Raw genomic sequence first — 26,879 nt, 5'->3', positions numbered from 1 at the left:
CCCATATACAGTGGTACCTCTGGTTGCGGACACGATCCATTCCATGTGCCATTTGCACCCCGAAAGGTCTGTAACCAGAGCGGGGCTTCTGCCCACGTGTGAAGCGTGATAGAGTGCTTCTGCGCATGCGCGAACTGCGTAGAACGCTTCTGTGCATGTGTGAACCGTGCAGAACGCTTCTGCGCATGCGGCGAAACCTGGAAGTAAACACTTCTGGGTTTGCCGCGTTCTTAACCCGAAAAAACGTAACATGAAGTGTCCGCAAGAAGAGGTATGACTGTATTGCATTGAAATTGGCACCCGGAATTTCCAATACCCAAAGGTGGCCATTTGAATTGCTGAAACAGGCCCAGTTTCAGATTTGCGGGCTTTGAGGGCGTCACTCACCGCCACCAGAATCTGCATTGCACTGTGCATGACCTCGATGTAGCGATATTCCAAAGCGCAACCGATCACGGAGACGTAGGAATGGCTGTCCAAGCCCTTGATGCCGACCATGGGAGTCTCCTTCCTTACACATCCAGGACCGTTTTCACTCCACCAGGACTGGTGCCGGGAGATGTTGAAGGTCAAGAGCTCACTGTCCTGCAGAGGGAGAAAACACACACAATAAAAACAACAACCCAGAATATTAATCTAATTAAAGAGTTCACATTTCCAATCTCTTGTTGTTGCTGAATCGATTTTCACTTTGCACAGGTCCACTCCCTGGCTTCTTCAGTTAAAGAGAGCAAAGGGTTATAATAAATAATAATAATAATAATAATAATAATAATAATAATAATAATTTATTACTTATACTCCGCCCATCTGGCTGAGTTTCCCCAGCCACTCTGGGCAGCTCCCAACAGAATATTAAAAACAGGATAAAACATCAAACATTAAAAACTTCCCTAAACAGGGCTGCCTTCTTCAGATGTCTTCTAAAAGTCAGATGGTTGTTTATTTCCTTGACATCTGATGGGAGGGCGTTCCACAGGGAGGGCGCCACCACCAAGAAGGCCCTCTGCAAATGCCTTAGAAATGTTATTCATTTATTAATTATTTGTACTTGCAGCCCACCGGGACAGGTTGCAAAAATATAGCAATAAAAATAAGTACCATGTGCCATTTTATTTATTTGTTATTACATGTATGTCCCAACTTTTAATCCAAGGATCTCAAGGTGATGTACATGTTCTCTTCCTTCCCCGTTTTATCATCACAACGACCCTGCGAAGTAGGTTAGACTGACTGGCTCAAGGTTGCACAAGCAAAAGTCCTTCCATGGAGATTCTGCTGATGGGGCGAGTTAGGTGAATCCTGCCTCATATCTCCGTGCAATTTGCAATTTATTTATTTTTTATAAAATCCTCCTGGAAATTCGCCTTCCTTTTATTGCAAATTTCTTTTTAAAACACTTTTTTTTTGGTATGCGGTTTTGACAAATATGCCCATTTTTGCGGTGATTTCCATTGATATAACGCAGCTTGGCATGCAGTTCTGCTTAATATATGTTTTATGTACATCACATACGCACTTTTAAACACCTTGTTTGGCTGGATCACAAAATTCAGGAAAGTGTGAATTTCAAAGGCTATGGTTCGCACACTGGTTCAAGAAGTGCAAATTAAACAGATTCTCACGCAAACAAAACCAAATTCCTCCTCCATCCCTAACTACAGAGATAGCATACTGTGTACTCACAGAGGGAAACACACCAACTGCATTCGTGTGAGTTGACAAGGCAGAACTGGAGTTATAAGAAATATTTTCCTACCGGGCTGGTTTAATTTCCTCTGTGCCACGAGCACTAAGCATCCTCCATAAATTCTCTTGCCAATTCCCTTTGGTATTCTGATGCATTGCACGTTCAGGTCTTCTATTGACCTCCGTCACAATTAACCTCTTGGGTCAAATTACTCCAAGAAACTGACCCCTGGCATGATCAATAGCTGCTTAATGTACATCTCCCTGCAGAATTTCAAATCATTTCTCCTCTGCTGTTTCAGTTATCATGTGGTTCCCTTGCACCTTTCCCCACCTTCCTGCTCGGTTCCATGTTTGCTTCCCTCGATTTTGTAGCTGACTGTATGCTGGGGACAGTTCAGGAGTCTGAAAGGAATAGGAAGGACATACTAACTCCTAATAGGAACAAACTGGTGTCACCCGGATGTTCCAGACCCTCCAAGTGTCCCTATTTTCCAGGGACGGTCCTGGATTTACAGAAGCCATCCCAGTTTCTGATTTGATCCTGGAATGTCCAGCTTTTCCTTAAAGGTAAAGGTAACTTGACCATTTGGTCCAGTTGTGACCGACTCTGTGGTTGCGGCGCTCATCTCGCTTTACTGGCCGAGGGAGCCGGCGTACAGCTTCCGGGTCATGTGGCCAGCATGACTATGCCGCTTCTGGTGAACCAGAGCAGCGCACGGAAACGGCGTTTACCTTCCCGCTGGAGCGGTACCTATTTATCTACTTGCACTTGATGTGCTTTCAAACTGCTAGGTTGGCAGGAGCAGGGACTGAGCAACGGGAGCTCACCCCGTCGCGGGGATTCAAACCGCTGACCTTCTGATCAGCAAGAATTAGGCTCTGTGGTTTAACCCACAGCGCCACCCGCGTCCCATTAGCTTTTCCTTGGGATGCCCCTATTTCCCTTGGAGAAAAGTTGGTGGGTATTATGTTCTGCACTACAACTCTCATCTGCTGCCTGGGGCTGATGGGTGCATTGGTCCAAAATAACTGGAGGGCACCAGGTTGGGGAAGTTTGGGCCCTTTCTTTCAGAAGGCCCTCCCTGCCTTCAGCATCACAAACATTGAATTTCTGCTCGTTTCAGGTGCTTCCAGTTTCCCAGCATGGAAGTGTTGGTAGGAGAGAAAGCTTACAGTATCTCTCAGCTTGCAAAAGGATTTCTTAACCAGAGTAATGAGGTACAGTTAACATCTCTTAAGTCAACGCAGCTTAAAGAACCAAACACCTTTTCACTCCGGGCGGCGGATAAATAATGCGCCCTGCAAGCACCCCGGCCAGATTACTTTTATATTGCAGATAAAGCTGCGATCATTTAATTGTCTTGCCTCTTCTTCGTGCCGCTCACGAATGTCCCTCTGCAATTGGCAGAGGCAGCTGAATCAATCACTCCGAGCCCAAGACTCAGTGCTCCCCATAATCCAATGAGTTTAATCCATTTAAAGGCTGGCATCTCCAAAAAGTGTTTCCAAGCAAAAACAATAAATTTCACTTACACCTTGCAGTGGGGATAGAGAAGGGCAAGGGATGGCTACTGTTTTGTCTAGGTCAAGGGACCTTTTACAACCTGAGGCATGCATTTCCTTATGGGCAAGTGGTGGTGGGACACCAAAGACAGGTCAGAGGATGAAGCGGAGGCAGAATGGTTGGATGCTGAACAAGCAACAGGTTTGAGTGAGAGAGAGAAAGCAGGGGCAGAAAGCCCTGCAGATGCAGGACAAGTGGCTGAGGAGGAGGAGGAGGAGGAGGAGGGGACAGAGGCTGCAGCAACTTCACAGGAGCCTGCTAGTCCTGCTGTCAGGGCCGTCTTACCCATAGGTGCTAGGGGTGCGGGGCACCCAGGCACCAGGCTCTCAGGGGCGCCAGGCCAAGAGTCCGGGGCCTGAGAGTTGAGTCCAGGGAAGAGCCCGCCCGTCGGTCGAAGCACCACAGCGGGCTCTTCTGCTGTGGGGGGCTCTGCGCTGCGAGTTTGGGGGTGACCGAGCCAGCGAGTCTCTGAGGCAGGCAGCCTACTCCATCCTCCTATGCACCTGGGACTGGGCAACCGGGGGGGGCGCCAGGTAGATCTTTGCACCCCAGTGCCGCAGCCCTGCCTGCTGCATTCAGCTCCCCTTCTTGCTTATCTCCAATGGCATGGAGGGCCTTGCATGTAGCAGAACAAAGAGCACAGAAGACCCCTCCTCAATGGAGCTGAAGTCTGCTTGGAAAACATCTGGCCAATGAGGAGATGTAGAGGGAAGTGGGAGGCACAGGTCGTCAGTTTTGGCAACTACTTCACTGGCCTTGCCCATAGGTTTCTCTGTTTGTATACTGTTTCCTTGAAGAAAGAACCAACTTCACTGCTCATCTCTGAGTCTCCATGCTGACCTGTAGCTGAGCCAGCCCTGACATACACACATAAATGCATCCCTGTCCTCCACCAAGGCAAGCAAGAGGCGTTATCGGAGTTTAAGCACACAGGTAGGAATATCCAATGAGGGCCTGGCATGGGGAGAATCCACTGGAGGGATGCCTTTGGCCTCCGGGTCTGGGGTTCCCCACCCCTCCTAAGTGGCACTCACATGTCTGCATTTTGCACATGCCTAAAGCAACTTCATAGACGTTGTTCCCACAGCAGCCACCCCAGTGCTTCAGGGAAGCCAACATGCAAGACTTGAACTCAGCCCAAAGGAGAGGTCCATTAAGAGTAGGAAGGGCAGAAATGTTTTCAATAAATAAACAACACCTGAGTTTCCTCCCCTCCAAGAAAATTGTTTTCATTTGCTCTATGATTCTGCAATCTTCAGAACCATTATGGCCCCAAATTATTTTAATGAACTATTACAAGCATTTCCCTGCTTTGAGTCAGATGTTTTCTCAGTGCCCTAAGACTAATATACTCTTTTGACCAGAATCTTTGGCTGCAACTCTCCGGGGGACACCTGCACTGATGGAGAGTAATAGGCGAAAGCACTCAAGGCAAAGAGCTTATTGACCTCTGTCAGTAAAGAGAGCACTATCTGGGAGACTAGAGCGACCACCCTCAAGTTCCCCTTTGCAACCTTCCCACCTTAGCTTTCTTTTCTCCTGCTTGAACAGTGCCATCTTCAACCCACCTGAAGTTTCATTAGCACGGGGATCTCTTGCGCATGCAAGATTTCCCCCATTCATTTCAACGGAGGGAGCAGATCTGAACTTCCATGCACACCTGGCATCTACAAGCACCAGCTCCCTCCACTGAAGTGAATGGGAGAGCCATTTCCAAGATGGAAAACCCAGAAACCCAGCTGCCTGTCAGCGGAGAGCTAGATGCATCAATGGGTCTGACTTCTAGATGTTGTAGACAAGTCATCAACCAGGGCTTGAAGGTAATAGTCCTCTCTTGCAGTTGCTCGCCAGTAAGTGTAACTCAGTGGTCCACTGTCCCTCAGCTTGGAGGTTTCCCCTTTTCCATCACCAGGGCCAAATTTAGAGGACCTGAACATTGAAATGGCTACCAGCAACAGCTTTCTAGGGTCTTAGACAGCAGTCTTTCTCATCCCAACCTGGAGATGTCTGGGATTGATCTGGGACCCACTGTATGCAAGGCTAAGGGCCTCTCCCATTCCCTGAGTCAGAGTCTTGCAGCACCCTCTCCAACGACAACTTCATTTGACATTCAGAGAGGAGTTTGTGGGGGAACCACACGACTCATGTCTTGAATGCAGAGGCAAGGTTGGAGGAGAGGAAAGCAGACCAAGAATGCATATCTGTAAGATTATGAAAATAATATGCAATTTTCTTTATTGTCATCCATGCACACCATTGGCCGTGCATCACACACCTAATCCCCATTCCACACACACACACACACACACACACACCCTTGCGTTTCTTTTTGGGGTGGGTCTAAGAGCAGCTGGGCTCCTGTACTCGCTACTTCCTTCCCTTTCATTAATTACCAGAGAAAGCCATGTTGATAGCCCCCCCAGACGAATTGAGTCCAGCCAGGCAAGTCCTGGGAGAGCTCGACGGTTGAATAATTTTGCATGTTTTAAGGCGAGGAAATTTATTATCAGCTAAAAAAGTGGAGACCGTCATTTTTCATCTCCCGGTGGCATGAGCGGCTGTGTCTCGCTGGGCTGGCAAGGGGATAGCTTTTCTGGCCTGAAGCTCTCACCGGCTGCATGTGTTGGAGGCACAGCAAACACGGAGACACGGGCAAATGAGTTTCCGGGGCTGGATTTAAGGCAAAAAATAGGTTCGGGGGTGAGTGTGGTTGTGGATATGGATATGATGTTGCTATTGAGTCGTGGAATAAAAGGACACTAGAGGTCTCTGTTCAGCTTTTCCCCAAAAGAACCCATTACTTGAACAGGATATGTCTAATCTGTACTTCATATAAGCACATAACCTCCAACATATCTCTGATGAAAATAGGGACATCCTACTCCACCATAATGATTTTACTATTTATATCCCACCCATCTAGCTGGATTGTCCCAGTCACTCTGGGCAGCTTCCAACATATATAAAAACATAATAAAACATTAAACATTTAAAAACTTCCCTATAAAGGGCTGCCTTCAGATGGCTCAGGGGTCAGAATACTCCATACCCTCCAACATTTCTCTGATGAAAATAGGGACGTCCTGAGGAAAAGAGGGACATTCTGGGATGAAATCAGAAACTGGGACAGCTTCTGCAGATCAGAGACTGGCTCTGGAAAATAGGGCACTTGGAGGGTCTGTAAGCAACTGCAAAGGCTGTGACTTGGGCCTGTGACACCCTCATATCCTGTCTAAAACAGTGACTTCCATGGAAGCTATACTGTAGTTTGTTTGTAACAGAGCTATAGTCCCCAGCACCCTAGAATCATAGAATCATAGAGTTGGAAGAGACCACAAGGGCCATCGAGTCCAACCCCCTGCCAAGCAGGAAACACCATCAGAGCACTCCTGACATATGGTTGTCAAGCCTCTGCCTAAAGACCTCCAAAGACCTCAACCAGCTACAGTTCACATGATTCTTTAAGCCATGCCTGTCAAATTGACATAAGAGTGCTTTAAATGTTGGTGCGGGTGTGATTTTAGCTACAGCCTAGGGAGATAAGATTGATGGGGGTGGGGGCCAAGAATTAGCATCCCTTTGGTGCTTTAAATTGCGCATCACAAACACACAAACATCATCCCCCCAGTTCTGATGTTTTAGGGCCATAGGTCAGTGGCAGAGCTGCCGTTTCAAATGTGAACCCATGTTGGACTCATGTTGAACTCCTGCCATCTCCTGGTTGGGCTAGGGGAGACCCCCGCCCGAAACCCTGGGTGAGCCATTGCCAGTCATTGTTGACAATGCAGGGCTATATGGCCCAATTGTATGACTATCACTGGGGACTCCTCTATGTTTGACGGCACTGATATGCTGGCACCGGGTGCAAGATGGGTCCAGCTGGAGGGTCTAAGGACCAAGGCAACAGACAAAGGGCACCGTCAGGAGCTGCTGGGATTTGGCAGATGGTTTTCGGATCTTGATGCAGTTGCCCTATGTGGCAAGGCACCAAAATGCCACATTCCCTGGCAGATAAAGGGCAAACAAAGCGTCAGGCTCAATGGGAGTGCTTCTCTAGCATAGGGTTACCAGAAGTCCCCGGATTTGCAAATCTGTCCCCGGACAAATTCCGTCCCTGGAATGTCCCCAGATTTGCAAATCTGTCCCCAGGAAATGTGGCAGCGGCAGCCTCAGCAGCCCGGAGCCAGCCTGGTAGCGCAGTTGGCTCTGGCTGGCTTCAGGAGCTACTTGCTGCAGTGGCGCCCACCATTTTCCCCCACCGGATGTCCCCATGTGATGTGTCTTGTGCACAACAAATCATTTTGGGACTTCTGGCAAGGAAAAATGGTGGGCTCCATGGCAGCGAGCAGCTCCTGAAGCCAGCCAGAGCCAACTGCGCTACCAGGCTAGCTCCGGGCTGCTGATTGCCACTGCCATTGCCAAAGGGGAACCAGGGATGTCTGGCAGTACACATCTCCTGCCCCCTTCCCCCTTTGTTTTGACTGATCGGGGGATGCTCGGGAGTAACAGGCGGGCAGCGTGCCATTGCCCAGTTTTTAAAAAAACTCTGTGCATTTATGTTTCACAAGGTGTGAAAGAAGGGCTTTTCACCTTTATACAATATGCATGTGTGCTTGGGTCCAGGGTCTTTTAGCTCTCCATCCCCACTACTGACTCCCTGTTGCTACTCAGCTTAAAAAAATAAATAAATAAAGTTTCCCGGATTCATTGAAAAAAATCTGGTAACCATTCACAGAAGGGCCCTGAATTAGATCGCATGGCTTGTCCATAAGTCTGCAGCAATCTAGTAGGGAACAGCAAAATGCTCAGCTCCATTCTGCAAAAAGGACCAGCTCACTGCTTGCCTTTTATGTTATTTGATCTTTCTTGCCGGGCTGGGCAAACCATCAAAAAGATTCATACTACTTTGCTGTCTTTCTGCTGTCAGAATGTACATAGAAGGCTCTTCGTGGCAGGGATCAATGGAATAGAAAGATCAGAATGTATGCTAATGGTGCCGTGAGGAAAACCAAAACACTGTCTTATCTATCGACAGCATGTCCGGAAATCACAGCTGTGTTTGCCTCCATCTCGTCTTCAGCTGTTTGAGGAAATGCGCTTGCTTTTTTGAGAGAGCTCTGCTCAAACGCTCGCAGTGCCCTCAAAACCTACGTCATCAAGACCTTTGGGGAGATGTCAGTGGCAGGAAAAAGAAAGGATCTATTAATATGCCAGCCAACCTGTCCATTCTTCTGCCGTCCACCTAGCCAAGTTTTGGCAGGCAAGATTTTGCTCCCCGCTCCCTTCTCCTTTGGAGATATGACATCTGCAGAAGGGATGACAGGACGCAGGAAGAACATTTCCAAATGTCATCCTGTCCCCCTGTAGAAAATGCGAGCAAAGGGGAAAGGCGGTGAGAGGACTCTTGCACCAAAATAACTACACTAGGCAAGCGTAGGAGTGAGAGTAGCTAAAGCCAATCGGCTTAACCTTGTCTGGTTTTAGAAGGCTGCAGCCGAATCAGGAGAAATGCCGAATAAACTGGAAGTTTGGAGAAGAGAGCTCATGCGGTGTACAGTGGAGCCTCGGGTTACGTTGCCTTCAGCTTATGTCACCCTCGGCTTGAGACCAGCACAAACCAGAAGTACAGTGGTACCTCGGGTTAAGTACTTAATTCGTTCCGGAGGTCCGTTCTTAACCTGAAACTGTTATTAACCTGAAGCACCACTTTAGCTAATGGGGCCTCCCGCTGCTGCCGCGCCGCCGCGGTGCAATTTCTCTTCTCATCCTGAAGCAAAGTTCTTAACCCGAGGAAATATTTCTGGGTTAGCGGAGTCTGTAACCTGAAGCGTATGTAACCCGAGGTACCACCGTACTGGAATGGGTTACTTCTGGGTTTGCACCATTCGCGCATGCGCAGAGGCACTAAATCGTGTGTGTGCGCATGCGCAGAAGCGACACTTTGGGCTGTGTCGTTTTTGGGTTGCAGCGGATCCCCGCCGTAACCCGAGGTTCCACTGCAATTGTTAAGAGTGTTGGACTATGACCTGGGAGATGAGGGTTCGAATCCCCACTCAGCCATGGAGTTCACTGGGTGACCTTGAGCCAGTTCCTGCTTTTCAGTCTAACCTGCCTCACAGGGCTGTTGTGAAAATAAAACAGGGAGGAAGAGAATCCTTTCTGACCCTCGCCTGGCTAATTCAACAATGGGATCCTCCATTAGATTTTAATCCTTGCTGAATCAAGGAATTAAGAGGTTATTGGGTTTTTTTTAAAGGATTCTTTAGATGTGATTTAGAGGGTATGGAGCTATCCGACCCCTGAGCAGTCTGAAGGCAATCCCATTTAGGGAAGGTTTGGTTTTTTAAAAAAATGTTTAATGCTTTATTATGTTTTCGTATATGTTGGAAGCCACCTAGGGTGGCAGGGGCAACCCAGTAAGATGTGTGGGGTATAAATAGTAAAATTATCATCACAGAATAGTATGTCCCTGTTTTCATCAGAGAAAACAGCCCCGGCCCTGTATACCTGAAGGAGCGTCTCCACCTCCATCATTCAGCCTGGACAATGAAGTCCAGCTCCGAGGGCCTTCTGGCAGTTCCCTCATTGGGAAAAGTGAAGTTACAGGGAACCAGGCAGAGGGCCTTCTTGGTAGTGGCGCCTGCCCTGTGGAACGCCCTCCCACCAGATGTCAAGGAAATAAACAACTATCTGACTTCTAGACAACATCTGAAGGCAGCTCTGTTTAGGGGAGTTTTTAATGTTTGATGTTTTATCGTGTTTTTAATATTCTGTTGGTAGCCACCCAGAGTGGCTGGGGAAACCCAGCCAGATGGGTGGGGTATAAATTTATTATTATTATTATTATTATTATTATTATTATTATTAATATATTAATAATAATATATTATTATTATTATTATTATTAATAATAATAATAATAATAATGTTGGAGGGTATGCAGTACTGTGATTTTATGGACAACAAATCACCCAAAAAACATGGGAGAAGCTCTCCCAAAGAAGCAATTATGGAGGTTTACTCTCTCCCCCCACACTGCCAGCTTTGCAGTGGATATTTATGAAACCAATTAGAGCAATTTGAACTCCAGCTCCTCCCCTCCTAAAACACACACCTTTCTCTCCACCTGGCTGATCACCTGTCTGCAGACTCAAACGGGCAGCCGTTACCACCAGCTGCCAGTTGACTATCTCCATTCTTTCCACCTCGCTGCACCTCCTTGCATTCTGTCACTACAAATTAACTGGCTGCTGAGACAGCCAAGCTACTTTGTCAGAAATTAAATGTAAAGGAGCAGGGCGTGTTTGAGGACGAGAGCAAAGAGGGTTCAGAATGCATTTGCCTTAAACATCTAATCCCCAGGAGTTCAGAAGAGAAGGCAGAAAAATAGGATAATTCTTCCTTTTTAGAGACTTAGAGCAGAGCAAAAGGAAGCCTCTCTCTCTTTCTCTCTCCAGGGGTTGAGAGTTCACCACCTGCCTATGTAGACCAAACTAGGGTTTCGGCAGGGACGCGGGTGGCGCTGTGGGTTAAACCACAGAGCCTAGGACTTGCCGATCAGAAGGTCGGCGGTTCGAATCCCCGCAACGGGGTGAGTTCCCATTGCTCGGTCCTTGCTCCTGCCAACCTAGCAGTTCGACAGCACGTCAAAGTGCAAGTAGATAAATAGGTACTGCTCCGGCAGGAAGGTAAACGGCGTTTCCGTGCGCTGCTCTGGCTCGCCAGAAGCGGCTTTGTCATGCTGGCCACATGACCCAGAAGCTGTACGCCGGCTCCCTCAGCCAGTAAAGCGAGATGAGTGCAGCAACGCCAGAGTCGGTCACGACTGGACCTAATAATGGTCAGGGGTCCTTTTCCTTTACCTTTAGGGTTCCGGCAGGTGGGTGAGTGGGGTTTGTTTGGGTCACATGTGAATGAAAGGTGGAGCACAACACATTTCATTAAAAAGAAAGAGAGAAAGAAGAACGGGAAACCTGTTGAAGCATATTGACCCCAAGGTGCGCCTTCTTCCAGATGGCACCAGACTCAAACCTTCTTCATCAGACCTTTCCCCTTCCGAAGATCATAAACACCCTCAACCCCCAGGGTTCTTTGGGGGAAGCCATGACAGCAGCATCAGTTTTATGCAGATTTCTTTTTCACGCCTGTTACTCCTCTACAGGTAAGGTCAATATTGTGGAGACGGACCTGCAAGTATCTGAGTGCATCTCCTTAAATACATTCCCAAATATTCTCTTTCTGCTTGTCCCCAAAAGAGTTTCTAAGGCATGTGCCTTTAGATGTGCAAATCTATATGGAGACTACTTAAATGTACAACAGGAACATACCACATTTTATGCAGGGAGACTTGCCATTATTTTTTATTGATTATAGATAAGTGTAAACTGTTAAGAAAATATTGGCTGATGTTTTAATTTTACTGTTTACTATTAGATTCTAATGAATTATTGAATATTGCTTTATTTGATATAAGTTGTTTATTTCAAAGTTATTGTGACTTCTCATATTGGATCAGATTGTTATTATTAATGTTTGATGTTTTAATATGTTTTAATATGTGTTGGAAGCCGCACAGAGTGGCTGGGGCTATCCCACCATGCCTCTAGAATTTAGCTATTTACCAATACTGGTAGGTTCTTAAACAGTAAATTCTTATCATCATCAGATAGAGCCGCTCCTCCTAGATAAGCTTAGTCCGAAACGACTGCTGCTGAAACAACATCTGAGTCTCCAGCACAGCACTCTGGAGCTGTCCAGGGTACTGTGGTAGCCTTGGCTCAGCTCCATACTGTTGGGGCCATTGCCCCAAACACAACACATTTCACTCATGTCAAGCAACAGCACAGAAAGGCAGGAACCACAAGCGAAAACTCGCATAGGCCTTGAGCCCAAATTTGCCACAAATCTAAGCCCTTGGAGTGTGCAGGATGGAATAACGCATATTCTAAGTGCAACCGGGACGTTCCCCTCCAAATCTGGGATTTTACAAGCGCTTAAAGGGAATGAAAGGGGTAGAGAGACATGTAAGGGCAACAGAAACCCAAATAGGAGCGTTATATCTGCATTGAAAGAGTTGAGGAAATTAATTTTCCACCCAAATCATGCTAGGAGCCTGCAATGATTGATAGCCTTTTTTGGAGAGGCATTAAAGCACTGAATTGGATTCAGTTTATGGAAGAGTAATCTAATCCCCTCTGGCCCTCCCCTTTTCATTTTACCCTTAATCTGAAAGTGTGCAGGCGGCGTTTTGTCCGACAAGGCCCTCTCGGGCCACACTTTGATGTGAATGCTCCCCTCCCCTCTGTTCGTGTGTTTGTGTGTCTCCATCCCACACACTCTTCTCAATCCTCTTGGCACTTCTCCGTCCCTTCCTTCCCTTGGACAGTTTCTGGCTGCGTTCGGACGCCCGCCTTGCTCACCTTCGAAAGTCCGCCAACCTCCAAATAAAAGCAGATGATGAAGATGTTCCAAGTGACCCAGATGGCTGTCCAGATGGCATACTGGGTGGAGAAAGAGAAAGAAGTCAAAGTTGCAGAAGAGGAAAAAAGCAAAACGAGCACAAGCTCTCCAAAGCTGGCGTCGCAGATGCAGAACATTCAACGCCATGGTCTGAACAGCAACAAAGTCAGAGCCCTCTGTGCTTCTGGTGGCCTGATGGATTTCAACTAAGAACAAAGACTAAGCATTGGGTAGCAACAATGACCCCCCCGGGTGCTGCTGCAAAGGGCAGTTCACAGCAGTGGGTGTGAGAGAAGCTCTTAATTAGAGTGGCCATGTCATTATGTTATTCTAACCCATCCATTTCAAAACAAAAGAAGCACAGTGCAAATATGTGGGGGGGGGGGGATATAATCAATTACATATCATTTGAGGTCTGAAAGTAACAGCAGCAGTGAATACTGATCATATTTACTGGACTGATTTCCATTCTGGACTTGGGACAAGTCAACAAATGCTGGCAATTTCTGCCCCCGTTTCTGTTTCCACCAGAATTTTCCGACATCCCTAGTGTACATGTGGAATCCCCTGGATTCCAAATCAGGTCACTATAGTGACCTCCTTCTTCCTCCTCCCATACTGATGGTGATCCATTGCAGCCTGTCCTTCATCTATAGACCAGAGGGTGATGCAACCGATGTGTTCATTGTGTCCAGAGATAAACTCTGTGCTTGTTTGTAGCCTTGCGGCAATAGATTGACTGGCAATCCTCGCTTGCCAAGATCATTGACGGTGGACTTTATCACTTGAGCAATGATGCCGGTCAATGAGGAATCTCCCTCTTCAATAACTGGCAGTGATAAACCCAGGCTTGGTTGGGAAATGGGTGGCGGAGAGAGGGTTTTAAAAAGATACAAATCATCTGTCAGGCAGAAAAGCCTCCTTGATATAGATTTCCAGAAACCACGAGGAGCACCTGAGGCTTTGAAGACAGTAAATAGCATAGACCCATTCCAGAAGGGAGGTTTCCAACACCACCAAAATAAAACAGAGCACCTCAGAGAACCGGGGGGGGGGGGGGAAGATGCCTTTCATTTGGGTGGGCAAGGAGAACTTCCTGCCTGGCTCTGACCCGCCAAGTCAGGAACATTTAGCCCCGCAGCTATTTGGAGCTGAGCAATGGAATCAAAGGGCCAGCCTTCCATCACAGAATGCAAAAGCCAGCGTTGGTGAGGCACGATTGGTCACCTTAATGAAAGACATTTGCACAGAGCAGCGCGCTTCAAACTGGCAATTAGGGCAGTGGCTGCTCGTCCCATTAACAGCGCAGTAATTTAATTTATATCCAAAAGGCTGTGTAATAAAGTGAAGCAGCCTGATTAAAATAAATTATGCACACTCTGTTGGAAGCAGTAAGTGAAAGGGCAGATTTGTTGATAATCGGAGCTGCCCCGCTGTCAGCCGGCGGCCAAAGTCTTGTGACACATATGCGCACTGTATCTAGGAAAGATCCAAACCGGTTATGGGCCCATAAAGAGAACTATGTGCACTACTAACAAGGTTAGTGTGACACAGAAACCCACTGTACGTGTGTGTGTGTGTGTGTGTGTGTGTGTGTGTGTCTGTGTGTGTGTGTGTCTGTGTACACTGCAGGATGACATACCTGCTCACTTCCCCCTCCAACCCCACCCCACTCCTCACCATCCTCCATATCTTTACACTTCAGCACCCCGCTTCCCCCTTTCCGAACTCACTATTAACCCTAACCTTGCCAACCCACCCATTGCAGCTCACCAAAACTGTTCTCGTTCCCTCTGCACATGCATTGACAGTGGGGAATGGGGGAGAAATAAGTTTCTTTCTTCCCTTCATTCTCCCCCTGCCCCCCGCTGCTGGCAGCACTGTGGAATGCTGCCCTTCGGTCCTCAGGACATATGATAGAATGAATTTATCACCCAATTAACCAAGTAGTAGTTTAATGGCAAATAGGGACCTGGGAGCTGAACCCTGGGATGTATTCAAGGTAGCGCTGAGGACAAGGTTCCGTCAGTGCAAGGATTTCTCCTTGTGCAACAGAACACTCCCCCTGTCTCCTTCTCCTAAATCTGTTCTGGGGTTTTCCCCAACCCTCGAGAGTACATTTTGTGGGAGATTGCAGTCGAACATAACGATGCATGAGTGCTAGTTAGCAGCGGCGTAGCTAACCACTCAGGCATCTGGGGTGGCTAGCTACACCCTGTGTGTAGGCACTCTGGGTAGAGTCTGCATGGAGTCTGCCTGCCACCTTCCCCTCAGCTGCAGGGCAGTGAAGTGCCTGCAGGTGCCCGAGCCACTGTGTCACTCCCAGGAGAGACGTGTGGCTCAGGTGTGCTGCAGGCCCCAATGTAAGTGCTGCCCCCTGGGTAGTGCCCCCTGGGTAGCCCAGTGCACCCTGCTCCCCCACCCCAGCTAAGCTGCTGCTAGTTAGTCACTTGGAAAGCTAGGTCTGTAAGGGAGGAAGTGAAGCTGCTTCTATTTCCTTTCCCTCACTTTCTGAGCACCAGGTAATCTACCAGGATGGGTGTGCCTAAACTTGCTCCAAATTCAGACCGCATGTTTGAAACTATAGGCTGTATTTTGCACCCAAGGGTAATCTACCTGTGCTTTCCTTGCTGCTACATGGAATAATGCATGAACCACACCTTTACATTTAGTAAGTAAAGCATTTTAAACTTACTTAACAGTGTGATTTGTTCATTGCAAGAGGAATAGAAAATGGGGAAAGTACTATATGCAACTAAACAGGATGTACAAAAGGCTTAGCAGCCCAGATTCCTAATGCTTCACTGTGTTGTTTGACTTTGTGAGTTTAAACTCTGCTGCTGTAGCTCTCTCTTGCTGGAGTGTATGTTTAGCCCTGCTTTTTGAATCCAGGCATTCAGCTGATTCGTTTATTATTTACCCCATATACATGCGTCACAGGGATCCATATATTTTCAAATATTTGGAGATGGCATAAGGCACACACAGGGAGAGGAGAGTGGGGAAATCCCATTGCACTAGACCTAATCCTTGTGCTAGCGCCAATATTCCATTAAATACCACCCCTTGGTTTTTAAGAGCTAGTCTTAAATTCATCTTTAGGAATCTTAAAAAAACAAAAACTCAAACAGAACTTTGCTACTTACCACCACGATGTAGCGTGGCCTGTACTGGATTGTACCAAACAGGCCAAGGATGACAATGATTATGTGGAGGAAATTGGCAAGAATTGGAGCCCATTGGTATCCCAGGAAATCAAACACTTGTCTCTCTAAGGCAGCAAGCTGGAAAAGAAAGAGAAGGAGGCTGTGATTTCTGCACTGCAAGGGCTTGGGCCGGATGACCCTTTGGGTCCTTTCCAAATCTACAATTTCTACAATCCTGTGATGAACAATTGCAAATTGGAGGCTTGCTTTGAAAATGCTTGTTTTTCAAAAAATGGAATTTTCCCCCTGTTGGTGGCAATCTCTTGGCTGCCACGGTTTGGTGCAAACGATACAATCATACGCATCAAATTTAGGTTGCACGGTTGAAGTGGATTTGGGCACTCTTGTGCAACAAAGAAGCAGAGCTCTCTTTTTTTGGTAAGGAAAGAGATGGGGAAATGTACTTGAAAGTGCAGGATTGCAGCAACATCGGGCGATGTCGAATAGGCTGCATGCAAGCAAATCACAATGATTGCTCTAAGTTTTCTGCCAGCAGCTCAGGAAGAATGTTCCATAGGAAGGACCTCTGGATGAAAACTCTGTCTAGTTCCTTTCCCCCATATCCTCTGAAAGTTCACCATATGCCAAGACTGACTGTGTACCGAAGAAACTAAAAAAAAATGTTATGCTCACAATAAATTCAGCAGGGCAGTATGAACACGTGCCAATTCCCTGTGCAATGATTAGCCCATACATGCATTTATTCTGCAGTATTTTGAACCTGCAAATCTTTGAGGGTGATTTGCATCCTGGTGGATTTGGGCGGGAAGGTTGATGCAAAAGAAATGGGATTGACTACACACTACACACACACAAAGAGGCAACATGATGCCTAGATAAGAGGCCCTTATAAGCCAGGAACAGCAGTGGTATTCAGAGTAAAGAGATGTTTGCACAGATGGAACAAATGGAAGAATGCCATGTTGAATTCAACCCAATGTACCTTAATTACCCATGTCCGTTAATTTCCATGTGTCTTGTCTGAGTATCACCCACCCCTTCTGTTTAAAAGACTCATGCAGGAGAACTTTTGGGATAATGCCCACTGCCTTTTCTCTCGTCTTTGCGGGATACAGCTAACAATCATTCTCGCTCTTCTTTTTTGACAGCTTTGAAAGCCACATTCTTCAACTCCAAGGGAGCCAATTTAATTAAACAGCCAGACAGGTACCATCAGCAATCTTGCAGGAAGCACGCGAGCTACTGAATGAACAAGTCCCATACCTGGGAAAGTGGCACTGGAAGGTTATTATTCATTTCAAAATCAATTTTCTCTGCATCATCAGAGCCAGCGGCAATGTGTTAAGCCCTTAATCTTTCATTAGAAGGATCAAAGCACAAATGGCGGCGACATTTAGGAGTCCCGGATTCTGGCTGGCTGGCTGGAGGACACATGACCGCAATCAGTTTATCCAATCGGGCATTTAATTGGCTTTGTTTGTTACTTTAGCCCAGAAATGTAGATAAAGCACCAGCCCGTCCATATATTAGTTTACCTATTTAGCAAGGAAACCCTTCAGTGGTGTATGTTACAGAGAGATAACCCCATGCCTTCTGGATTTTGCGACAAGTGAGCTTGACTTTGCTTCCTGCCTGCAATCACTAGGACCAAAGAGTGTCATGATCCAAAGCAGCAACTACAGTGGTACCTCGGGTTAAGTACTTAATTCGTTCCGGAGGTCCGTTCTTAACCTGAAACTGTTCTTAACCTGAAGCACCACTTTAGCTAATGGGGCCTCCTGCTGCCGCCACGCCACCGGAGCACGATTTCTGTTCTCATCCTGAAGCAAAGTTCTTAACCTGAAGCACTATTTCTGGGTTAGCAGAGTCTGTAACCTGAAGCGTATGTAACCTGAAGCGTATGTAATCTGAGGTACCACTGTATATCTAGATTCCACACAGAATGTAGTTAAACATTCTTACAAAAGGGACTGGTGGCCATCAACTTAGATGGCTTTAAAAGAGGATCTGACAGGTTCATGGAATAAAAGGCTATCAAAAACTAGTTGTCATAAGGGTTGTGTTCTCCCCAGTGGCATAGCACAGGTTGCTGATGGCCAGGATGGGGCAAGTGTGCGCCCTCTGGTGGATTGAGCAGCCTGGCGGCGCTGGGCCATCAATGAGGAAGCTGCCACCGCACACCTCCATAGCTTCCATTTGGTTCTAAGCATTTTGTCTTCTTCATGTGCCATGGAATCTTGACTTCTGTCCCTTCTGCTTGCCATTGTGCCTGTACTGCTCTCAGCCGGAATGAAGATATTTTCCTTCCTTTCCAGTAAGTGTCGTTGTCCTTGTGCGTTGGGAGGGCAACCCAACCAAATCATTATCTAGCTCACAAGAAACATCAGAGCATATGCTCCTCTAAAAGAACAACTCCTATTAAACAAGATGGAAACCTGATTGAATTTTTTCTTAATCAATTATTTGGCAGAGTTTTACTTAATTAATCTGTCAATTAAATGTGCATAAATTTGCATGCACTAAAACAATGCTTCTGAAGCCAGAGGCTTTCTTTATTTCTTTATGTTTCATCGTAGCCGTCATCGAAGGCATTCATGCCTCCTACATGAGAGAAAGGGAGGTAGGCCTCTTTAGACATCTTGCCATCTGCAATTTTTAATTGCATTTTTTAATTGCATGGAAAAAAAGAGAGAGTCTGCTGTCTGTTTAATCGGTGGCAACTTCTTAACTGATGGATCAAATTTAACTAATTGAACACCACAGCTCCATACTTTTAAAGCATGCATGAAGGGATGAGGATTTTGCTGCAGGTTGCCAAGGGAAGCCACTTGGCTATTAGGAAACCTCCCAAGTCCTGAGATAGTCTGCTCAGTTGTGAGCTTCCTGCCTCCAAAGCCCCGCCTATGATATCCTTGAAGATGCCTGACTGGCTACTGCAGGAAGCAGAATGCTGAACTAAATGGACTGTTGGTGTGATCATAGGGATGCGGGTGGCGCTGTGGTCTAAACCACTGAGCCTCTTGGGCTTTCTGATTAGAAGGTCGGCAGTTCGAATCCCCGCAACCGAGTGAGCTCTCGTTGCTCTGTCCCTGCTCCTGCCAACCCAACAGTTCGAAAGCACACCAGTACAAGTAGATAAATAGGTACTGCTGTGGTGGGAAGGTAAACAGCGTTTCCATGCGCTCTGGCTTCCATCACAGTGTTCTGTTGCACCAGAAGTGGTTTAAGCATGCTAGCCACATGACCCGGAAAGTGTCTGCAGACAAACACCGACTCCCTCAGCCTGAAGTGAGATGAGCGCTGCAGCCCATAATCGCCTTTGATTGGACAATCCAGGGGTCCTTTACCTTACCTTTTACCTTTACTCAGATCAGATCAGGTGAACCCCTTTTGGTACTATGGATCCTTCCTCCATCTGGCAGACAAGGCCTGCCAGACCCAAAACAAAAGGCTTTCCAGAGACACGGGGCCATGACAAAGAAGGTGCTTTCCTAGAACTCAACTATCTAACTGCTATCAGAGGCGGGCAGGAGAGAGTGCCTGTCGCTGACCTTAACATGCAGGCGGCCTGAGATGAGTGCATAAGAAGGTAATATGAACCTACTGTTCTGAGCTCTAGCAAGAAGAATGCCCAGTGGCCCTGCCATCCTTCCCCAACCTGGTGCCCTCCAGATGCAGTTGGACTCCAGTTCCCATGAGCGCCACAACCCCATAGTCACCTGTGACTGGACTTAACCGTCCAGCGGTCCTTTACCTTTGCCTTGGTCTGATCCCAGCAGAGCTCTTCTTAGGTTTACCTGTGTACCTGCCCAGTACCTGCCAGTCTCAGCTGGCCAGTTCCCTTCTGTTTCTGCCATGTAGCCATTCCTAAGGTGGTTTGCCTTGCATTGATATGCAATTACTCATTTTGTCCCCTGCCCACAGACAGCATCGCAGCTTGTGATGCCAGGATTTGATCTTGGCAAGGGCCAGGGAATAAGTGCCCATGCTGACAGCAGAGGTGGGTTTAGGGCAGCGTGATCAGTTCCCCTGCACTGGGTGCTGAGCCGGGGGGGGGGGATGGGGCATCACAACTATGACATAGTGCATGCACAGAACGGAATACAAGAGGCAGGAGGTACCAAATTGTGGGCTCACACAGGGCTCCACTGAAATTTGAAAGACCAAAGTCTGGCAGGAACAAATTGGCATACAGAGGTCTGAAAGGTTTGGGACATGGGTAGGCAAACTAAGGCCCGGGGGCCGGATCCAGCCCAATTGCCTTCTCAATCCACGGACGGTCCGGGAATCAGCGTGTTTTTACATGAGTAGAATGTGTTCTTTTATTTAAAATGCATCTCTGGGTTATTTGTGGGGGCTGCCTGCTGTTTTTACATGAGTAGAATATGTGCTGTTATTTAAAATGCATCTCTCGGTTATTTGTGGGGCATAGGAATTCATTCATATTTCCCCCCCAAAAAAATATAGTCTGGCCCCTCACAAGGTCTGAGGGACAGTGGACTGGCCCCCTGCTGAAAAAGTTTGCTGACCCCTGATTTAAGAGATGCAAAGTTATTAGTTCATCAGATTGCACATACTGCGACTGTCCTTAGTTACTGGGACCTCGCTCTAATATCATTTATTTCTCAGATTTATTTCAGAGAGGCATTTTTAAAGCCCTGATGGATCAGACTATTGGCCCATCTGGTCTGGCATCCAGAGGCGAAGCTCAGCCAGTGAACTTCTTTATCTGAATGGGGATTTGAACCCTGATCTCTCAGGTCCTAGCACAACACTTTTAGCCATTGCACCACTGTGCGAACGCCAATGTAGGTTTTGACCTGTTCCTGTAACCTACTGTAATTCAATCATGCTTCTCGGCAGTGGCGCCCTCCCTGTGGAACGCCCTCCCATGTCAGGGAGATAAAAGAATTACATAACTTTTAGAAAACATCTGAAGGCAGCCCTGTGCAGAGAAGTTTTTAATGTCTGACATTTTATTATTTTTTTATATTTTGCTGGAAGCTGCCCAGAGTGGCTGGGGAAAAAACATTATTATTATTATTATTATTATTATTATTATTATTATTATTGCGGTGGTTGTTGTTATTTCTAGCTGCGTATCTGTAATAGGAGGAAAAATCCTACCTCCATATACATGCTCTTTGTGATTAAATGAATGCAGATCAGGCTCTGATAAGCTAAATGAAAGCAGCAGGCAGAGCGGAGCAGAGTCTGTCACAGTGATTGTGATTATGCAGATAGAGTGAAGGCTCAGTACTGATTCATGTAGCTGTTGCCAGACCTCCAGGTCTGACCTGAAGTCTCCCGGTTTGCCTGGTCCCTTCCTGGTGGCAGGTGCTGGGCTTGACTCTCCAGATGGATCAGAGGGTCTTTTATTGTCACAATAACAACAACAAAGGCGGCAGCAGCAATAACACTAAGAGGAACTTGCAAGCTTCATCCCAGCAGGAACTGGTTGTAACTTATAGAACAGACACTCTAGGGAATTTGCTACTTTCTCCCACTTAACCTCCGTCTCCAGGACCCATGGCCATGACATTACCAGGGCTCTCCTCCCTTGACATCACCAGGGGCTGGGTCTCAGGTCTGTGCCCTGAAATCTCAGAGTCTGGGATGCTCCTGACCTGGCAACCTTAGATCCCTGGCGTGAAGTTAGGTGTGTTATTTATTTATTATTTTTATTTATTCATCGAATTTATATACCACCCTATACCCAGGGGGTCTCAGGGCAGTTCACAGAATAAAATCAAGATATAAAATCACAAAAATACATAATAAAAATAAATGCAACAACCCAGTAGCACCCCCCCCCCCACAAAAAAAACACATTTTAAAAGGGTATAGGATATAAACTGGATCAACCAAAGGAACGTTTTTGCCAGGCACCTAAAGGTTTGTAATGAAGGTGCCAGGCGAACTTCCCTGGGGAGAGCATTCCACAGACAGGGAGCCACTGCAGAGAAGGCTCCGTTCTCATGTTCCCACCCTCCGGACCTCTCGAGGAGGAGGAACACGAAGGAGGGCTTCAGAAGATGATCTCAGGGTCCAGGTAGGTTCATATGGAAAGAGGCGGTCCTTGAGGTATTGCGGTCCTGAGCCATTTAAGGCTTTATAGGTCAAAACCAGCACTTTGAATTGAGCCCAGAAACTAATTGGTAGCCAGTACAGTTGGACCAGGATCTGTGCAATATGCTCAAACCGTCTTGCTCCGATGAGCAACCTGGCCACTGTTACAAGTATATCCACATTTTCAGCAGTGAAGGTATGAGAGTAAATGGCTGATTTTTGCATTCAATGAAAAAAGCAGAAATTGTGGGGAGTCAGCAACTCGTTAGAGGGACTAATACATTACTAGCAGTATGCACATCGAATTATAACAGCATGCATTTAAATGTGAGCCTTCACATAAAACGCAGCTGGGGAGAGGTGGGGCATAATTTGACTCTTCTTCCCCAGAGTTCCCCCCAACCCAGTCTAAATGCATCACCAGAAGAGGAAGGGTGTCTTCAGAGAGGGGGTGTCATAGCTGGGGAAGAAAGACTTAACCTGCCTTGGGGAGGGAGAGATTAACTCTACTCTGTCACTGTGCTGGGCCCGGGGGTAACCCATGAAACGCAATCCAGGACTGGTCCAGAATCCAAAGGTTCCACTAGGAGTCAGTCCAAAAGGGCCAAGGCAGGAACCCAGGCAAGGACAGGTACAGGATCTCAGGCAGGATCTAGCATACAGCAATGTTGCTCCTGCAACCTGGGGCGGGGTCCGACAGCCCTTTATCTCTGTTGGGGTAACGGCCGGTCCTGATCCCCCAGCAACTCACCTCCCTGTCTCGCCCAAAGGCGAGCACTCCTCCTGCGAGTACTCAGATCTCTCCTTCTCTCAGACCTCAGTCTCTGCAGCTCGTGAGACATCGGCGGGTTACTAGACCCAGGGGCCGCCTCAGCCTCCCCTGACCAAACTGGTAGTGGAGCATCTGTAAGTGATGGCGCAGCTGAAGGCAACGAGGTCATCGCCGCATCTGGAGCCCCTGACTCGGCCCAGCTGGTGTTTGTTGCAGGGGAAGCTGTGGAGACTGGGACTCTTCAGGATCAGGCCCCAGACTTGGTTCAGATGATGCCTGAGGCAAAGAATCCAGTGCAGACTGAGTCTCCTCTGGTTCCGAGTCCAAGTCCCAGGCCATCACAGTCAGAGAGCTGTCTGTCCAGGCAAGAACTCTGCTTTGGGCAGCCAGTGTTTGGTAGCTTCTGGTGGGAAATGTCCTTTTTGAATACTCAGATGTTTTAGGCAAGTGAGGAGAACAGAGGGAGGGGGCTGGTCTACTTAGTTTTGCTGCCATGACCATAAAGTGACCATTACTGTTCCTAAGTTAATGGTACGATGTGTTTGGGACGGGGCATTTATTTCTCAGGGAAAAGACTTTGTGGCTCCCAAACACAATCTATTACCTTTCCCTCCCTGCAGCCACTCTGACCGTAATTCTCCTTGCACTGTCAGGAAAGGAAACTTCAGAAAGTGGAGAGGAACGAGACAGATGTGCATCTTCAGAGACATCTGGAATGTGAGTGCAGAAATATCTATAGGAGAATCTGGCACAGTTTCCCAAACTCCCTTCCAGATTCCATATTTGCACAGCAACGTCACCGATGCATGGAAACACACCCAGCCTGGATAATCCTTTCCAAGTGATCCTTGAGGCCTGCGGTGGATGTTAGTGCAAAGGGGACAAATCTGCTAAAGTGCTTAATGCTCCAACTCTATTAATTAGCAACAGGGATGCGGGGGAGTGGCAGGGAAGAGCAACCATCTGGCTTTAAAAAGAAGAAGAAAAGAAACTATCCAAGGTCCACAGGCAATAACAAACAGAATGACTCAAATGAGTTGTGTACTCAAGACAGCTCAACAGGATCAGCTAAGCAAACTCATCGGCAAAACTGGCCCAAACTTGTTGGTTTTTCAAGAGATAGGAGGACTATAAGAACAGATCTGTTTCCTTCTTGATCTCAGTCATAGGATTCATCCAGATGACCTGATTATTGAGCATTCATCCTTTGTGGGGGGTTTTATACGTCTCCAGTCTTGAAAGAGATACTGTAGGCATCTGAATGCCAGTTACAGTCGTACCTTGGATCCTGAACGCCTTGCGAGTTGAACGTTTTGGCTCTCAAATGCCGCAAACCCGGAAGTGAGTGTTCTGGTTTGCAAATGTTCTTTGGAACCCAAACGTCCGACGTGGCTTCCAATTGGCTGCAGGACCTTCCTGCAGCCAAGCGGAAGCCGCACCTTCATTTCTGAACGTTTTGGAAGTCGAACAGACTTCCAGAATGGATTCCGTTCGACTTCCGAGGTACCACAGTACTGGAAACCACAGGAGGGAAGAGTTATTATTGCACTCAAGTCCTGCTTTCAAGCTTCCCCCAGGCATCTGGTTGACCAATGTGAAAACAGAATGCTGAACAAGATCTGCCTTTCTTCTCATCCATCAGGGCTTTTCTAATTTTCTTACACCTTCCCGTTAATCCTCAGTGCATTTCCCCATCATTCCCCTAACAACAAAAAGCCTGTTGTTGCTTTTTAAAAGGTGGATTTGTTGCAACAGAGCTTTAATCCACTTGTAACGGCACAAACCTGAATTTACAGCTTGCGCTTGACCGCCTCCTGCAGAAAAGGAGTGTCCTAGGGGCACCCAGGGACTGTGTCATAATAACGCACAGGGGCATGGGAGCCAAAGCAGAAGTCCCAGCTCAAATAGGGACTGTAGCTGGGAGGGCCAAGATGAAGGGGGAAATCGCTCAGTTGGAAGCTACAGTCAGTGGCGGACTTTGGGCTTTCAAATTTCAGAGGCATCTTGTGGGATGCCCCAAATTTGTGCCATCTGCCTCTTGCCTTCTGTTTTAAGTCATTGTTGGGGCCCCCCGTTCAGCTCCGTGCCCAGTGAGGGCAAACCAGTCGCCAGTGGCGTGCGGTGAAATTTTTCGTAGGGGGGCAGTTAGGGCCAGAGATGGCAGCTTGCGAGGACAATTGGGGGGAGCAAAGTCCTGACAGTGTGAGTTCTGTGCCTCCCACCTTAAGCCAGGCAGAAGTTTCCTATCAGCCCATGCGCTAATGCAGAGGTCAGCAAACTTTTTCAGCAGGGGGCCGGTCCACTGTCCCTCAGACCTTGGCTGGACTATATTTTGGAGGGAAAAAATGAATGAATTCCTATGCCCCACAAATAATCCAGAGACGCATTTTAAATAAAAGCACACATTCTGCTCATGTAAAAACACGCTAATTCCCAGACCACCCAAGGGCTGGATTTAGAAGGCGATTGGGCCGGATCCGGTCCCCGGGCCTTAGTTTGCCTATCCATGCGCTAATGGGAGTTGTCATCCAAAACATTTGGAGAGCACCAGGTTGGGGAAGGTTGATTTAAAGGCCTCTGCCCCCTTGGCCAGTGATGATCTATCAATAACTTTTATCAGCTCTCTTGAAAGAGAGAGGATACTGAGACAAGTGGTCCCTAAATGCAACTACTCAGAGTCCTAGCGGCTTGCGGGGTTCAGGTGCCAAAATTTAACAGTGGCTTGAAAATTACGTGGGAGCCAAGTTGCATTTTTCTTTTCTTTTCTTTTTTAAAAAAGATAAATAAATAAAGGGGTTTACTTTCACCAGCATTCCAGAAGAAAGCTCGACACAACTGTCAGAACTGAGATGCGTGCAATTCCTTACTCCAGCATAAGGCACCCTCCTGGATCACTTAGCACCAATTAGTCACTCCCCCACACCTCAGTTTATGCATTGCATGCTGGGGGGGGGGGGGCAGGTTGAAGCAGGGAGGCTTAAGGAGAGAGCAATACAGCCTAACTATGAATTATAGCCAGGGACGTTAGGTTATCTGTGCCAACTCAGCAAGAGCAGGGGAAAATGCCAGAAAATGTGCTGTTGCCTGTGGAATGATGACACTATTCAGAAATCCATTTAAAAGTGTCAAAATGAGGGTGTGCATGTGCATTGGAGGGAGGGGAAATTAACAGTGCAATCCAGTGTGGTTTGGTTGTGAGAGTGTTGGGCTAGCCCCTGAGAGGTAAAGGTAAAGGGACCCCTGACCATTAGGTCCAATCGTGACTGACTCTGGGGTTGCGGCGCTCGTCTCATTTTATTGGCCGAGGGAGCCAGCGTGCAGCTTCCGGGTCATGTGGCCAGCATGACTAAGCCACTTCTGCCGAACCAGAGCAGCGCACGGAAACACCATTTACCTTCCCGCCGGAGCGGTACCTATTTATCTACTTGCACTTTGATGTGCTTTCGAACTGCTAGGTTGGCAGGAGCAGGGACTGAGCAACGGGAGCTCACCCCGTCGCAGGGATTCGAACCGCCGACCTTCTGATCGGCAAGTCCTAGGCTCTGTGGTTTAACCCACAGCACCACCCGTGTCCCTATAGCCCCTGAGAGACCAGGGTTCAAGTCCCCTCTTGGCCACGGAGCTCGTCGCATGACCTTAGGGCCAATCACTATTTCTCAGTTGCTGTTGTGTACATGGGACCCACACTTGCCAGTTTAAACTTGACAAAGTCTAGTACTTCCCCCCAACTCCATCATTTCCATAACCATCCCCAGCTCAAAAGCCACCCAGCAGAGCCTAAAGTTATGGCTTCCTTGCCCAATACTTGCTTGAGTTTATGAAATCTCTCTTTTTTCCCTTCCCCTCCTTCTTTTCCAGCAACGGTTGTCAGGGAAACATACCTTGGGGGCTCTGAACTTCCACCCCAGCATCTCTCTCCAGCTCTGAGAGGTCAAAAGAGTAATTGAGCAAGAGGGGGCTGTTTGCCACTCCGTCTTCAAAATATGTTTGGTCAGCACTGCCATTTAATAAAATAAACACCGTTCCATATTAGGTTCGGTCTGTCTTCTTCCTGGGAGATGGATGCTCTCGCACTTTGAAGCTGTTGACATTCAAAATTGCAAAACAGAAATAAAAGCAGAGAGAGGCTGATGGTCCCTTCAGGATGGTTCCTTCA

The 26,879-nt window shown here is 47.4% G+C and overlaps 1 protein-coding gene across 3 annotated transcripts in view; it reads right to left on the bottom strand.

Moving 5' to 3' along the window:
* Nucleotides 1-26,879, bottom strand: part of NKAIN4 (sodium/potassium transporting ATPase interacting 4) — a gene marked incomplete at its 3' end in the record, with an annotated part of 108,805 nt that overhangs the window by 45,418 nt on the left and 36,508 nt on the right. For all 3 annotated transcript variants that reach the window (XM_081011637.1, XM_081011636.1, XM_081011635.1), the window contains exons 2-4: nucleotides 15,862-15,999; nucleotides 12,676-12,756; nucleotides 388-585 (exon numbers count right to left, since the gene is read on the bottom strand). In XM_081011637.1, the coding sequence (XP_080867763.1) occupies nucleotides 388-585; nucleotides 12,676-12,756; nucleotides 15,862-15,999 (417 nt within the window). The remainder of the gene's footprint in view (nucleotides 1-387; nucleotides 586-12,675; nucleotides 12,757-15,861; nucleotides 16,000-26,879) is intronic.

Source organism: Podarcis pityusensis (genome assembly GCF_964106645.2).
Source record: "Podarcis pityusensis genome assembly, chromosome: 6".
In the NCBI taxonomy this organism is placed as follows: domain Eukaryota; kingdom Metazoa; phylum Chordata; class Lepidosauria; order Squamata; family Lacertidae; genus Podarcis; species Podarcis pityusensis.
The sequence above is the reverse complement of the archived record's forward strand: the minus strand, read 5'-3'. Positions and strand labels throughout refer to the sequence as shown.